The 17586-nt window shown below is 39.5% G+C and overlaps 1 protein-coding gene across 1 annotated transcript; it reads left to right on the top strand.

Annotated features, from left to right (window-relative positions):
* The first annotated feature begins 436 nt into the window (after nucleotides 1-436).
* Nucleotides 437-10708, top strand: LOC137419716 (zinc finger BED domain-containing protein 4). Its single transcript, XM_068105628.2, has 3 exons — nucleotides 437-822; nucleotides 5556-5722; nucleotides 8701-10708. The coding sequence occupies exons 1-3, from the start codon at nucleotides 648-650 to the stop codon at nucleotides 10546-10548; spliced, it is 2190 nt and encodes a 729-aa protein (XP_067961729.2). The 5' UTR covers nucleotides 437-647; the 3' UTR covers nucleotides 10549-10708.
* The last annotated feature ends 6878 nt before the right edge of the window (nucleotides 10709-17586 follow it).

Raw genomic sequence — 17586 nt, 5'->3', positions numbered from 1 at the left:
CAACCTAGCAGCAACAGCAAAAACCTAGCAACAACAACAACAACCTAACAACAACATCCTAACAACAACGCAACAACAACGCAACAACAACAACCTAGCAACAACAACAACAACCTAGCAACAACAAGAACCTAGCAACAACAACAACAACAACCTAGCAACAACAACAACAACCTAGCAGCAACAACAACAATAACAACCTTCTAACCACAATGGAAGTGCCCAGAAAAGGAAACCTGAAAATCGCTTTTTAATCTACATCGTACATTGAAGCGGAAATAGTCAAGAAAATTTGAATTCCACGACAGAATGTGATTGGTCGTTTGAGATGAGGATGTTTCTGAAAATATCGAAAGAAAATAAATGAATAATAGAAATGACGAAACGTGTGGTTTATTTATTTATTTATTTGAATTTAGAGGCACGTGTTATTTACGGACAATGAACCGGAAGAGAGCTCGGCGTGGCCTCGGTTCCGGTCCCAGGCTGGGAGCTGGCTGGAGATCCCGGGTTTACCGGAGGAGTCCCTCCGAGCTGTGGTTACGGGTCTGGGCGTCGACCTCTTCGGAGGTCTCTGTGCCCGAGGCGAGCCCGCTCCGGTGAGGGATCGACTCTGTGCTTTGTCCGCACGAAAGTTCACCTTCACCATGCACGCGGAACTCAGTCGGTACATGGAGTCGTGCCGAGCAGGTAGAGGATCGGAACGGACCGCCGTGCCCGGACGTGGAAGCGATGTCGAGGAAGGACATGATGGAGTCGTGCGCATCAAGGTGGAGGATGAGGATCCCGTTGATCTTCCACGGGGAAGAGACCCGGAGGATGGTGAGTGGTGGAAATGTGGACGGATCGTGATAAAGTTCATTTATTTTTCGTCCTGTAACAAAGTCAAGTCTTGAGTCATGAGGTCGCAAATCGTGTCCCTGAAAGTATTTAAAGAGTAAAACTATTCGAAACGGGTACAGATACATTCAAAGTACACATAAATAAATGGATAAAATATCCTCCAACACGCGGCGAAGCCTCTTTGCAGCACCTGGAGACGGTGTTGGGAGGGAAGGTGGACAATATATAATTGATTCATTGTGTAATTAAAATAAATAACAATTGTAAAATAATTAATTTCTTAAGTAAAGCACCAGTTTGTCATCCGAAGCTGTAACTTTTTGAAAGTTAATTAAATAATTAATTAATCGAAATTTAAAAAAACAATTATTGATTCATAATTAAATAATCGATTAATATATTAATCAAGAAATCAAAAATACCCTTTATAGCCACATCGCTTGGTCACTGTCATGTCAAAATATCAGCTTCCGAGCTCAAAAGGTGCCTGAGATATTGCCCAGATAGAGAGAAAAAAAAAAAGATTAATAATGAAAATAAATAAGTAGTAATCATAAAAAATTAAAGAATTAATCAATTGGCTAATATAACATAAAAACCACCACCATTTCATCTGAATCTAACTTAAGAAAAATAAGAAAAATAGTCATTAATCAAATAATTAATTGATTAATTGATTAATCAAATCAAAAATATCATTTATAGCCAAATCACTTGGTCATTGACATGTCCAAATGTCAGCTTCCTAGCTCAAGAGGTGCCTGAGATAGTGCCCAGATGAGAAAGGAAATAAATGTGATTAATAATGAAAATAAATAAATATACGTAAAATAATTAAATTATTAATCAGTTGGCTAATATAATACCGAAAACACCACCGTTTCATCCGAATCAAACTTTTTGAAAATTAATTATGCATTTCATCGAATAACTAAATTAATTTATTTATTAATCAATAAATCAAAAATAACCTTTACAGCCAAATCATTTGGTCACTGTCCGCTCGTCAGGACATGTTCGTGTGGTGTTTATTAGCTGCTGTGTTTGTGTGGCTTATTGACGAGGTAGATTTATGTTCAATCCAATATGGCTGCCGAACCACGTGACCGATCATGTCGTCAATTTAATTCTCCTGTGCAATCTTTGTGTAGATCGTGCTCAAATTTTAAACTCGTAGGATGAAGCATTCCACTTGTCTAATTATGACGTCATAATGAAGGCACCGATGACAGCATCATGAATATGTTATTCCCCATGGGGAATACCTGACAATGAGACATGCTTCAATTTTTACGGCGTGGCCCATCAGGCAGAGCCATCTAGAACAGCCTGATGATGACTGAATATGTTGCATTCCTGGAGACCCAGGCCTGTGTGTTTTGGTGAGACAATTGTGAGCCTGATGGTGAGGAATTGTGAGCCTGCGTTGGGTGTAATAGCGACACAGGTGGAATAGTTGGAGGTACTCCTTCGCTTCCTGACTGGGGCTTCCACTGGACGATGGAATGTCCACCCGGAATCTCCGCACCTTCATCAGTTCTTCTTCGATGTTCCTCCTTGTTTTGATACTTGACAAGCATTTCACGAATTTCACGAAAAGTAAAAGGAAAAGGGAGGGGAGAGGTTGGATGTTTGAAAGAGGTTGTGCTGATATTCTCCAAACATACTTTTTTGTGTGTTCCGTTGTGGTCCATGGCCCCACAAACCTGTGTCGGAGACCACCCCATGGTGACCCCATGCCAGGCTGCAATACCCAACTTAGCCAGTTAACTTGCTGTTCCAGTAGTCTGATTTATTTGCACTTGTGCAGTCAGTGGATGCTTTGAATGTGCTGACGTGGAATATGGTCCAAAGTATGTGGGGGCGCCACGCACACGCGAATGTGCCACTGACAAAGTGGAATGTGGTCCAAAGCAAAGTGGGTGAAACATTATTTTTAAGTGACGGAATTACAATTGGTTTTATTGCACACTGTCGTTGGAACTAAATATAAAACGAAAACGATATACAAGTTGGAACCCTCCCACAGATCTCCCGATGTCCCTGCTCTCAAATGTTGTGTTTGTGTGCTTCCCCTTCTCTCCCCATCTTGTCTACTGCTCCCCTTATTATATAGTTCCCCTTATTTTATACTTTGTGTGTCTGTTGTGATTTTTATTTTGTGTGATAAATGTTAGCTCTTTCACGAGCCTCGATCCTGTATACAAAAAATAAAATAAAAATAAAAATTGTATGTATGTATGTATGCCCCCTCAAACGTATACCAATCAGAGCTGAGAGTCTGGTCACATGACAGGGTGATGTGATTACATCTGATGTCATTACAGCGGTGCGGCTGCTGACTCTCCGCACTCCGCCATTTTGATTTATATTCCATTCATGCCGAACATATCATCGAACCTGTCATATGTCACAATCGCCATGCTCTACGTTTACGTTTTTCATTCTGTGTGAACCTGCTCTACCATTACGTTTTTCATTCTGTGTGAAACACAAACAACCAGATCATTAAAATGACCATAAAATATCGAAAGCATAGACGTTACGTCTCTTCCAACAATACGGTCGTATAGGCCTTAGGCTTTATGCCTCATCTTCGGACCGCTTCAGACAAATTAAGCCCAGGTTTCTTAATACAGTAGTGTATCGTTTCAGTAGTTTCATTTTCCTAATAGTAATAATATAGTAAACTAGCAGAAGTACCCGGCATTGTCGGGCGGGGGAGGGGAGGGGAACGGGGGGGGAGGGGAGAAGAGTGGGAGGGGGAGGGGGAGAGGGGAGAAGAGGGGGGGATGGGAAGGGTGAGGGGTGGGAGGGGGGAGGGGTGGGAGGGGGAGGGGAGAAGGGGTAGGGTGGAGGGGGAAGGGAAAGGGGGACGGAGGGGGAAGGGGAGGGAAGGGGATGGCCAGTCAACAATGACGTTGCAGTTCTCATGGTCGGAGAGCAGCACAACAATCGGACATAGTCCTGCATATTCGCAACAGCACGAAGCGGCTTTTGGAGACTCACCGATCCTGTGACGTCCTCCAGTACCGGCGTTGCCTGGCGGGGGAAGGGAGACCCGTACATTCCCAACCCGTACATTCGCCCTCTCGACTCAAGCTCACTCGGACAAAAGCCTCGCACAAATTACACCGTGAAGGCCCAATGGTCATGTCTATGCCACAAATCATGGGCGCACTGAATTGAAAATATATAGAACGCTCATACTCCGTGAAAAGTGAAGCCGCCGTGTTGCCATCTTGGTCAGCACGACTCGACCAACTCGCTTCGCGGATCTCGTTTTGTGCGGCAAGAAACTGCTCCAATCGGTTACGGAAGGGTTGTGGAAAGACGTTTCACAGCTGTTTCAAAGACATTTAATTCATATCGCACAAAATCGATACAAAACACGATCGCATAAAAGGTGAAGTGACGTGTGACGGGATGGAACATCACGTGATCGCTCTGAGCGAATCAGTCTGGCGGCAGGAATGGAACATCACGTGATCGCTCTGAGCGAATCAGCGAGCTGCTCTGGAACCGGCTGAGATTAGTGGGTACTTCGCTGAAATGCGTTGAGGTAAATATGAATAAAAAATATGGATCGTCAAATATTTTGAGTTCGGCCATGTTCGTCCCACGCTCAATGGCCATGTCTATGTCAAATATCAAGCACGTAAGCCTCTCCGTTTAGGAGTCTATCGGTAACATTACACACACACACACACACACACACACACACACACACACACACACACACACACACACACACACACACACACACACACACTGTGTTTTATATATATATATATATATATATATAACCATAACACTTTAATCCCAATGTCGTGAATTGAAGGTTTATGGATTGAGCGGGGTATGGTTCATGATCAGTGATGAGTGTTGTTCGGCACTAATATTAATAACCGAGGAAGTAACGAATTTGCCCCGGTTTTTATTTATTTATAGTAATGTCATTTTCGAAATAATGATAATGTAACGTTAATATTATAGTAAATCTAATCATAACACTAATCCCTTCGTAGTGACTGCAAACATACTCAAGGTTAAAATATATCGGTTTTGTGTCCATTACGTCATTACGTCTACGATGTCATTAGGACGGCTGACTGCACCGACCGACATTTGAATTTACAAGTACACCCGCCCACTACGGGAGCGGCAGGAAAGGTCATTCCTCTTTGGGGTATATAGATTACAGTCAATCTTTGATCGGGTCTCAAGAACATTGGTTGTGTGGTCATTTACCAAGTTTCTTGTGGAGAGATCGCCAAGTGGTTTAAGCATTCGAGCAAGCCAAGCACTCAATTCAAAACCGTTAAGGTACGGCTGGCTTGGCAAGCGCTAGCTAGCTGCTTGGTAAATGAGCACACCTCCTACCCTTGTGGGGTATATAGATTACAGTAGATCTTCGCTTAGTTCTGTAAGTAAAACTTACCTCATGGATGTCTGGATTCCTCCAAATTTCTTTGTTTAATGTTATAAACAGCATTAGTGACTGTTTGAAAAGTTAATACTATGTGTTTGTGGTTTATAATATTTTACAACCCCGGCTGCGCCGCGCCGCTGTTAGACTTTGTCTTGTTTCCATGGAGCGGTTTCGGAGAGATGGAGGTGCAGTTTTTTTTTTTTTTTTTTTTGGTTTTTCTAAGATGGCGTGCTGAGCTTGTTTGTTTCTTATTCTTTTCTTTTTTTTTCTCTCTCCTCAGCAATACGTGACAATCGGTTCAGGATGTTCCCCTGCAGCTTGTGCTCTCACAGCTTCACCACTCAGGCTGCTTTGAAGATGCATGCGAAGAGGCATCAACTCGATTCCAGGGAAAAAGAATACAAGTGCACTGAATATCCTTTTCGTGTACATAATGAAAACAATTTGGTGAGACACGTTCAAATCCTCACAAAGACGTCGTTTGCCTGCACTGTGTGGCAAATAATTTGTTCAACCACCACACCACAATATACACGTGCAAATTCACAACAGCACGACAGTAGCTCACCCTCCATGGTAACGTAGCCAACAAGCTAACGAATGTAGCTTGCTGCAGCAGGCTTCTGGTACTTGCATTTACTTAGTAAACTAAGGCTGTATCAATAACGTAATGCGGTGATTGTGTCATTGTCCATTAGTATTGTACGAGTATCATTTGAAGCATTGTAAAACGAGGCTCGCTCCCCAGTCCCGAAAAATAATTTTGGGAAATAGACCAGAAAGACCCGAAAATTAATTATACCGTAGATTATTTGAAGCCATGTGATGTTGCTATTTCGTGAGATGACATGAGAGAGACATGAGGGTTCGTCGGGTTTTCTGTTGGAAAAGCGGATCAATTTGGAATGTGCTGTCAACCTGAGTGAGAGCATGTTGCATTTCACCATTGACTTCTCAGGGACAGGGATAAACCATAGACTGGTCTCTGTTTGCAATCGTCCAAATAATTGATACACATTAACTATGGTACCTTCAGAAAGTATTCACACCCCTTGACTTTTTTCACATTTTGTTGTTGCATCCTGAATTTAAAATGGATTAAAGTGAGAATTTTTGTCACTGATCTACACCTCCAGATCTACACCTTCATTTAGGTAGTAGGTTGTAGACAGCAACCACTCGAGGGTGGTACTACCGTTCGGACCTAGGCGCGTTAAAGTGATGCCATAACCATCTTACACTTTCTGTGTCAGGATTGCTGGTCTTGCTTTCTGTCTCACTCAAATTATAGTTACCAGGCTGGCTTCAACCTCTCTTTCTCACAAACAAACACCATACACTTTTTGTCCCAGCCCTTTTGTCGCACACTTTTCATCATACAATTTTCTTTCTCATTTTCACTCCTAACCTTTACATTATTTCTCTTTACTTCCTGAAAAACTTTTGGACTATTCTCTCTTCACTTTTCTCTCAATGCAGTTTTTATTTAAGGCATGGCCTCTGACGACTAAATAGTCCGTGACTGGAGCCTTCAGCATAAAAAAAACCTCATACCCCATGATGTCAGTGAAATTATTTTTGGAATTCTACAAATTGATTGGACATGATTGAGAAAGAAACACACCTTTCTATATCAGGTCCCACAGTTGACAGTGCATGTCAGAGCAGAAACTCCACCATGAAGTCCAAGGAACTGTCCGTATATCTCTGAGATATAATTGTAAGGAAGCATAGATCCGGGGAAGGGGATAAAACCATTTCTAGAGTGTTGAAAGTTCCCAAGAGCACAGTGAACTCCATCATTGGGAAATGGAATTAATATGGAACGACCAGACTCTTCCTCGAGCTGGCCATCTGAACAAACTGAACAACCGGGCAAGAAGAACCTTGGTCAGGGAGGTGACCAAGCACCCAATGACCACTCTGACAAAACTACAGAGTTCCTTGGCTGAATGGAGAACCTGCCTGAAGGACAACAGTCTCTTCAGCACTTCACAAATGTAGGCTTTATGGGAGAGTGGCCAGATGGAAGCCACTCCTGAGAAAAAGGTGCATGACAGCATGCCTGGAGCTTGCAGAAAGGCATGGGAAAGATGCTGAGAGCATTAGGTAAAAGATTATGTGGTCTGATGAGATGAAAAATTAACTCTTTGGCCTGAATGCAAAGCGCTGTCTCTGGCAGAAACTGAGCACAGCTCATCACTCATCTAACACTATCCCTACTGTGAAGCATGGTGGTGGCAGCATCATGCTCTGGGGATACTTTTCAGTGGCAGGGACTGGGTGACTTGCAAGGATGGAGTGAACAATAAATGGAGCCAAATACAGGCAAATCTTTGAGGAGAACCTGTTTCAGAGTGCAAAAGACCTTAGACTGCGGTGAAGATTTAAGTTCCAACAGGACAACGACCCCAAGCATATAGCCAAAGCGACACTGGAATGGCTTCCGAACAAGAATGTGAAGGTCCTTGAGTGGCCCAGCCAAAGCCCAGACTTGAATCCCATTGATAATCTGTGGAAAGACTTGAAGATTGCTGTTCACCGACACTCCCCATCCAACTTGACAAAGCTTGAGGCAACCTGCAAGGAAGAATGGGAGAAACTCCTCAAATCATGCAAAGTTGATACAGACATACCCAAGAAAACTCGAAGCTGTAATTGCTGGCAGAGACGCTTCTTCGAAGTATTGACTCGGGGTTAAATACTTGTGTAAATCAGATATTTACCTCCACCACCAAAGATGGATGGAGGTTATGTTTTCACCCCTGTCTGTCTGTCTGTTTGTTTGTCCGTTTGTGAACAAAATATCTCAAAAATTTGTGGACGGATTCGGACGAAATTTGGCAGAGATGTAGCGTATGTGACACAGACAAAATTATTAGATTTTGGTTCAGGTCCGAATCCAGATCCGGCCTATCAGTTGGATACAAAACGTAAACTGTTCAACAGGCGGAGGTGTGCTCTCTTCTGAGTGCCGTTATAGTTTGTAATTATTTTATAAAAGTAAAAAAAAAAAAAATCCACTTTGACATTATGGGGTATTAAGTGTAGATCAGTGACAAAATAAATCTCAATTTAATGCATTTTTAATTCAGGCTGTAACAAAATGTGAAAATTGTCAAGGGGTGTGAATACTTTCTGAAGGTGATGTAGCTTGATAGTCATTGAGATTATGTATTGAGGAAAAAAGAAGAAAATATAATTCATTTAATGAGAACGGATAATGATACGTAATATAATAATAGTTATTGATAAATCTGGCATCGGTCGAGCTCTACATCCAAGCATGCTTGCAGTGGTCAATTATAATTATCATTATATTCATACAATACTTGAATGTTTAAAACATGGAAAACTGAAATAATTTAAAAGCAAGTTAAGCTGATGTTTATGATCATTTTCTTCTCATTGGAATTTTTTAATAGATGGCTGCAACACAAACTAGGAGTAAGAGCATGGTGTGGAGTTATTTCACATCACTGGAAGATGGCACGGCAGTGCAATGCAACATCTGTGCGGTGAAGGTGAGCCAGGGTGCAAGAAATGCTGCAAAAAGAAACACCAGCAATATGTGGGGACACCTGAGATCCCGCCATAAAGAAGCCTTTGAAGAGGCACATAAAGAAAGAATGGTGCAGCAGAGCATCGCAATGACCGCATCAAGCGAGTCCACTTTGCAACAAGTGTTCGATAGACCAGCGCAATGGTCAGCAGCTGACACGCGTTCAAAGACCTTTGATAGGCTTATCTTGGAAATGATCGCTACTGACGTCCAGCCTTTTGCAATGGTGTCCAATGTTGGGTTCCAGAGGTTGATGTCTGCAGTAGAGCCCAAGTACATTTTAAAGAGTGAAAATTTCTACCGCACTGAAATGCTAAATTATGTTCACCAAAAAGTTGTGGAGAAAATCAAGGGCCTCATTTCAAAGGAAAACGCAGGTGACAGCATTTCCTTTACCACTGATTGCTGGTCAGGCTTCACTGAGACCCTGATGAGCTTGACTGCTCACTTCATTGACAGCAACTGGAAGAGAGTACAGGTGGTGCTCAATGTCAAGGAGATGTCAGATTCCCACACTGGAGATTACATTGGCTGCATGTTTGTGGAAATTCTGGAGCACTGGGATATTGACAAAGAGCGTGTGCTAATGGTGCTGCGAGATAGTGGGGCCAACATGATTCAAGGCATGAGACTGGTTGATATGCCCGATCTTAGCTGCATTGTTCACACTCTGCAGCTGGTCATTAATGATGGCCTTGTAGCTCAAAGAATTGTTGGGGACATTCTGGCAAAGTTGGAGCAGTGTGCCGTGCACTTTAACCATTCAGTTATCGGCATGCAAAGGCTTCATGCAATTCAAGAGGAACTTGGTCTTCCTGCACAAACCATACTGCAAGCAGTGCCAACCCGATGGGATTCATCCCTCCACATGCTCCGGAGAACGTTGCAGCAAAAACGTGCGCTCGTTGTTTACGCAAGTGAGTATGGGCATTTCGTATGTCCAAATGCTGAAGAGTGGGACATTGTCTCAAGCCTGGTGGAAACTTTGACCCCGTTTGAAGAGATAACCTTGGAAATGAGCAAAGCAAAGTCCTCTGCTTCATCCATCATTCCAAGTCTGGCAGTGCTCAAGCAGCTGCTTCAGTCACAGAGACCCAACACCAGGGGCATTCGGACCCTAAGAAGCACTATGTTGCTGAGCCTGACGAAGAGGTTTGCAAAAGTTGAGGAAACCAAAGCAGTGGTGTTGGCATGCTTACTTGATCCTCGCTTCAAAGAACGTCCATTCTCATCTGACATGGTATTGAGCAAAGCCAAAGAATGGCTCGGGGAGGAGTCCAACATTGAGAGCCGAAGGACCAACACACCGGAGACTACCACAGAGGGAGGAGACCCAAAAAAGCCAAGGGTGGTGGAAGAGTCTCGCAGTCTTCTGGATGACATCTATGCCAGTGTGCTGTGTTCCCAAACTGAACAGCCAGTTGCCAAGGGGATAACTGAGGAGATAGAATGCTATCTCAGAGAGCCCGTCGTCAACCGGAGAAGTGGCGACCCACTTGAGTGGTGGAAGCAGAACAGTGTTCGATACAAAGCGCTCTCTTCAATGGCCAGAAGATATCTCTGTGCACCGCCCTCATCAGTTCCCAGTGAGAGGGTGTTCAGCACAGTTGGGAACATTTACGATGATAAAAGGAGCTTCTTCGGTGGCGAAAATACAGAGAAGCTGTGTTTTCTACACTACAATCTGCCGCTGCTTGAGTGGCAGTACTAGAGAACTGAACTATGTCTGAGTACTGCCAGATTCTGTTAAAATAGCTTAAGTTCAATTTGCAGGTAGTTTCTACTTTTTTTTAGTGTTCTTGATGTGAGTATTTCTATTTATTTGTTTACTCGTTCATTGTTCTCAAATTTTAATAAAACAGAAGTTTTTCAAATTGATTTGAAAATTTTGCATTTTTTGACAAAACATCGGTCGATTATATTGGCAGTCGGTGGACTAGGACTCTCCAAAATCTGTATCGGGCCCCAAAAATCAGGCATAGGTCGAGGTTTATCTCAAAGCATGATGGCAGTGGTCAAATGAGCATGTCGGATGGGCAGGTGTTGCATTCAGTGATCAATTTGGGTTGCTCCTTGAAAGGCATGATGGCTGTATATGCGTCTCCAGCAGATGCAATTAGTGATATGCCCCAGTCTGTGTCCAGGAAGCCGCACATTTTGCAAAAGGAAGTGTCATGCTGTGTAGTCGGGGATCCAGAGGCAGGTTTGGGGAATGGACTGGACATAATTTAGTGCGGAAAGTTGACCTTTTTATTTGTCCCCTACCGGTGTACACCGGAGGGGACTATAGGTTTGCATTCCGTTCCTCCGTCTGTCTGCCTGTCCGTCTGTCAGTCCGTCACGCAAAGAACAGCTTTCCGGACTTTTTTCCTAAACTCTTAATGCTAATGATTTCAAACTTGGTACATGGTTTCGTCATGATAAGTTACAGATCAAGTTCGAACTTCATGACGTTTCGATCATTTTTGACAAAGTTATGGCACTTTGAACTTTGGTAATTTCCCCAACAGTTTTCCAGACGACAGACTGCCGGTAGGGGACATGTATTGCAGCGCAATACTCAGAATGCTTGTTTATTTATTTTGTTAGACTGGTGCATCGAGATGAATTTTTCTTTTTCATGGAGTAATATGTGCAATAGTATATATGTTCCCTGACGCAAGTCGTGGAATTTGGTAATTTAGGGTTCCCTTCTAAAATAACATTTTCATGGGTTTCGCAAGAGATATGGCCCTGTGATTAATAGTTCCCTACTGGTGTACACCGGAGGGGACTATAGGTTTGCACTCCATCTGTCAGTCTGTCACGCAAAGAACAGCTTTCCGGACTTTTTTTCTAAACTCTTAATGCTAATGATTTCAAACTTGGTACATGGTTTCGTCATGATAAGTTACAGATCAAGTTCGAACTTCACGACGTTTCAATCATTTTCGACAAAGTTATGGCACTTTGAACTTTGGTAATTTCAGTAGGGAGATAATGGGGCTTCCAGGACACCCATGTATTTAGATGAGATTTTTTCCCAAACTGCCCATTTTTCCCCTTATTATCGCGACACCCCTTTCTCCTTTTACATGTAAGTGAATGGGGGAGTCCTTACTTAACCTCCAAGGACCACGCGACATTCAAAATCCCTCATTGATCCTATGAATATATTATCATTTTCTAATTTTTAAAACAACTCCATTCTCTTATGGAACTCATCCCCATCTAGGATATTGATAAACTTTACATCAAGTACCTTTCTCTGTGCGTTTATAAAATGATATGTTTCACGGAGGGACCTGGTCTGTCCTCCTCCCGATCCACATACCATTTTAAAATTATAATATTTATTATCCGGTTGATAACCATCAAAGTTCTCACTCCACTCTAATATATTTTTCTTCCCGCCCTCTATTACCCCACTTAACAAATGAATACGTTTATCAGTCTTGAGGACCTTCTGACCAGTGATCCTCTCAACCTCTCGGATCTGGTATTTCTCACACTCATTATGTTTTCCATTTATATACCAAGGTTGATTACACCTCCACCCTTTAGTCTGGTTAATACTTGGTTCTATCATTTATTTATTTATAAAAAAGGCAGCGGTAGCCCTTAAAATCCCTAACCCCCCTTTTTAACTTATCACTTATATATATATATTATCACTTATATATATCTTATCACTTATATATCTTATCACTTATATATCTTATCACTTATATACTTATATAACCATAAGGGAGACTATCAATTCCATTTTCTAAAATATATCGTTTATCATCATATGCTCCTAGTGCTAGTTTATTTATCTCTTCTGAATATAATTCATGCTTATAACTCCTAATCCCTTTTACCTTTCGATGCTGTTCCCCACCACTCATCAAACATTGATAATAATGACCAAAATTTATACTTTCTTTAATTACATTTTTCCTAATCCCCTTGAGCTTCTGATCACACTTCTCCACATTCCCAACTCTATATTTATACGCATAGGCCTTTGCTCTCAATGCTATGAACTCACTCAGAATATTTCCACCAAGCTCATCCTTGAACTTTCCAATCACCTTTTTATTTTGATTCGAGAACAGCTGACTAGTAGCATCATAGTTGCTTGTATCATAGATTAAAGAATCTGTTTTCATATCATCATAGACGTCATCTGTCTTGATACTTAGGATGAAGCTGTCCGTATCCATATACATCAACATGACGTTATCATCATACTTTGTTTTCAAATTCTCATAATAATATTCATACATCAGTAGTTTTGATAGATCGAGAACAGTAGTACCAATATAAATCGGTTTATCCATCTCAATTTCTTATTTCATCATATGAACAGCACAAAAGTTTTCTGTAAAGATTTCAACACGCTCAAAGCTCGGTCTGTTGATTAGTTTGGAAGTTTGTTCCCAGGAAGTTGTCAACTTGATATTTTGTCTCTTTCTAACATTTTCCATAGTCTTCCCAAACACCGCATTATTCATCAACTTATAAAAATCTTTCTCAAAGTCGGTCTTTCCAAGCGTTCTCTTTCGAGTGTTAAAATCAATATATTTCATTAACCAATAACTCTGTTTGAATTTCAGGACCCGATGAACTTTCTCAACAATTAGGCCATGTTTCACAAATTGTAAAAGATTTCTCTGATGTAGTACATAGTTCTTCTTATCAAAGAATGTTGTTAAAAGTTTTTCTGTTCTTGATTCCTTATTAAATGATTTCTGATATTCACTCAACCACTCTGGGTTTGTTAATTCTTTCTCACACCCAAAAGGAAGATCTTTATGTTTCTCAAAGAGTTCTTTTGGATACTTTAGATCAACCTCTAGGAAATACCCTTCTTTCCTTTCATCCAACTCTTTTTGTGTTGAACTCAAAATCTTTTCTAGAACACCCTCATGATCACTCTCCCATTTCAATCCTCCATAAGGTTGTGCTTGGGACATTGCCCACCCATAGAGGTTGTTGGCGTCATAATACATGAGATAGGAACTATCTTTCTTTGGATCATAATCTGGAAGATATTTGTTATTTGCTTTTGAATATCTTGATGAGCAGACTTGTGAAATTCCCCCTCTTTGCTCTCTCTATCATCAGGAGCATATCAACATCGGTTATCAAATCCAAATCTTGTTTAGTCATTTTTAACATAGCACTCCAAGCAAGACCCGGTGCTGTGAAATAATGAGCAGGGTCCAAGCCATATCCAGAAAGACACACGGATCTAAATGCTTCGAATACATCTGCTAGAAGAAGGACATCAGTCTTGAGATAGAGATCATGATAATCACCCATATTATTGATATTATATTTTTCCAAACATTTTGAGCATGTACATAATCATCATCTGAAACATTGCTATTATTTAGAATATTATAAAAATCTTCTTTTGGAGGAAGTTTCTTTTCATCAAATCTTTTAAATGAATCCATATAGTCGTACGGGTAAATTCCCTTTTGTGTTAGGAGTTCCGTATCCTCATAATTACTCTCCAAACATGGAATTTTTTCAAATTTTAAACTAGGTTAGCAAGAGGACTAGCCATGAATTTATATGTATCCAAGAATCGAATTCTTGTAGTTGGTCTTGTTGGAATGATTTTTGTAAAGGAGATGTATTTTTGATCCGTACTTGGAATAGCACTGATACTCCTAGGAGTCTTTGACAACTCTTTAATAAACAAGTGTGTATCATAATGAGCGTTGTTATGAAGAAAGACAGGAATGAACGAGGGGAGTTTATAATTAATATTACAACTTTGATGAGCCGGACCTCTATATTTACCAGTGAGATGACAATGATCTCTAACCTTTAGGCTTTCACCAATTTTCTCCCCACAAATATGACAGGCAGCCTTTGGCTGTCTAAATTCTCTTTTTTCTTTACTTGCTGAGGACATTGGTTTATTGGTTTCTCTCATTATCCTGGTTAATCGAACACAGTCTTTTTCTAGTCGTTTCACAAACTCCTCTGGGGCATTTGAGCCTCTATACTCCTCTAACTTGTTATATTCATCACCAACGGATGATTTGATATAATAACAAAATCCGCAAGGAGTATGTTTTTGATACTTATTTGTGTATGATTCTTTTGGATCTGGAGCTGCTGTTGCTATTTTCTCCAAGATACTCTCAAAATCAGCATATATCACAAAAGGATGTTTAATTGTTTTATTTTGATCTTTGAATGAAATTTTAGAACCAGGCTTTGGAAGTGTAATGACTGTTGCTTTCTCATTTGAACAATATTGTTTATGAGTATCCAATCTCTCCTGTGAATGAAATGTATTCAAACACCGACGACATGGATAAACTTTACATTTTCTAGAATAGACTTGTGATTTAATTAATCTTGAAAAGTTCTTGATATAAGCATAATGTTCAATTTCACCAGATCGGAAATACAAGAGATCAACATGTTTTTCTTTCTCATCATCTGAGATTTCTAAAATCTGCACTTTATTCTTTTCAGTCAACCCATAGACATTTATAGAAATATTATTTAACTTTTCAAACTTTGGAATATTATTAAGAGTCATCGGAAATTTCAAATTTTTCATATTCAATTCATTTTCATATTTCATATAATTGCTTACTCTTTCAGCATGTTCTTTTGCTGGATGTAGATATGCTAGTACAGACCACAAGAAACACTTGTTATCAGTATTCTGAATATTTACTATAGCATTTTTATCTTTGATGATTTTAGGAAGTTGAATATATGATCTTGCTTGTAGTGGATCAGATTTTAAAATGTGAACATCAACAAACAGAACCTTTTCAACAGTGAGACCGCTTCCGACAATAAGATCATCAATATCATATTCACTATATTTAAGCTCATGAAAGACCTGTTCTTTATTTTTATTATAATCATTTTTATTAAGCACCATATAAGTTGTTGTATGTAGGTAAAAGTTAAATGGTAGATCTTCCTTTTTACGAAGAACCAATTTATCCCCCAAATAATATTTACAACTTCCCATTTCAGATATAGTCTTATCAATCTGATCATCTATTCCTTCCTTTGTAAGATCAACAGCAGCTCCCAGAGAATGGGGGACTGGATCTTTGAAACGGAACAATCTAATTTTAATATTTCCTTTGAAAGCACCATCTAAATTTTCAATCTCATAATGTGGAACTTGGTGTTTCTTTGTCTTCTCATGACGCTTCCAATCCTTCTTGAGGATGTAGTGTTGACAGCGCTCACAATAGACCTTTGGAAGAACCTTTGGTTTGAGATTCTTCAAATGTTTTTGAGTATCTAAGTGTTGATCATACCCACTTCTCAGAACCCATGTCTTACAAATCTTACAATACTTATTATCTTTACTCTTTAAATGTTTTTGTGTTCTATAATGTTTTTTGATATGTTTGTAGTTCTGCTCACAACTCTCACAGTAAGTAGAATTCGTCATATTTATATAGTAAAAAAACTTCACTATTTACTAGTTATCTTTTACTTAAAATAAAACATGAAAAAATTGAAAACAAGAGTCAGGAAACTCAATTAAATTTGGGGCAACTTATTCATATGATTCTTGGTTAGGATGTGATATCTATAACTAGTCTTCTTCATATCCTTATCACAAAGATCACAATGTTCCATCTCTTCTTCTTTATAACCGTTAACATTATCTAAATGGTGCTTTGTTTGTTTATGTTTCCTTTTATCAAGTACTCTAATTAGCTTATTACAAGGTTCACATCTTATCATATTTTTACTCTTATCAGATGTATTGATAGCATGTTTAATGGTCCTGATATGAATATCATATCGATTGTACTGTTTATCACAGGCGGAACAATAACCAGATTTCATGTTATTTATATAGTGAGAAACTTCATATTTCTCCATCACTAAACTCGATATAGTAATCGGAATCATCAATAAAACTACTCTCATAACTATCATCTGAACAGATACCAAAGCTTTCTTCTGATCCGAGGCTCTCAGTATCAAATTCAGAATCACTGAAAAAGTCTTCTTCGGAATAACTACTCATTTAATTAGTAAGAAACACAATTTCCATTTATATCAATACACTTTCTTTCAATTACAGAATCAACTACAACATGACTCAAATTGAATGTAATTTTCAAATAATCATGAATAATAAGTGTTCTGAGAGACAAAGTCCCAGAAATATTTACATCTTTATTTATTTCAATACTTTTGGGTTTATTAAGGTATATACAAATGTCTCCACGAGAATTGTCGATGGTCTTATCATACATCTCTAAAGCCTCAGGATCAATTTTAGATTCTAGCCTTGTCAGAATAGCCAGTAGAAGTGGAGATACTTTTGTAAGACTTACCTTGAGTGATGACTTTACAGGATAGGCTCTTCCTGTGAATGGAATAGTGGAACTCATCTTGTTCTCCATTTCCGTCTTTATCCAGAAGTTCCCATATTTATCTTTGTTCAATTTAACATCTTTGACATATTTTTCTGCTGATACCGAAGTAGAGATTGATTGAAATTTGTCTTTTGTGTTTTGAAACATTGTATTTATTGGCTAATAAACTTACGCTTAGTTTAAGTAAAAATTTACTATATAAATATGATAAGTTCTGAAGGATATTTAGAATTTCCAGACTCTCCATATGATCAATTAGAGAATTGTCCAGCTTGTGATAGAATAGGGCTTAATAATGAGGGTTCATATAAACAATGTATTTTCTGTGATTTAATTTTAATTAATGATAATAAAAAATATAAAAATATATATAACTCTTTTAAATTAGAACC

This window comes from Myxine glutinosa, chromosome 1, assembly GCF_964187855.1.
Source record: "Myxine glutinosa chromosome 1, kmMyxGlut1.1, whole genome shotgun sequence".
In the NCBI taxonomy this organism is placed as follows: domain Eukaryota; kingdom Metazoa; phylum Chordata; class Myxini; order Myxiniformes; family Myxinidae; genus Myxine; species Myxine glutinosa.
Note: the sequence above shows the minus strand (reverse complement) of the source record. Positions and strands in the feature narration are given on the sequence as shown.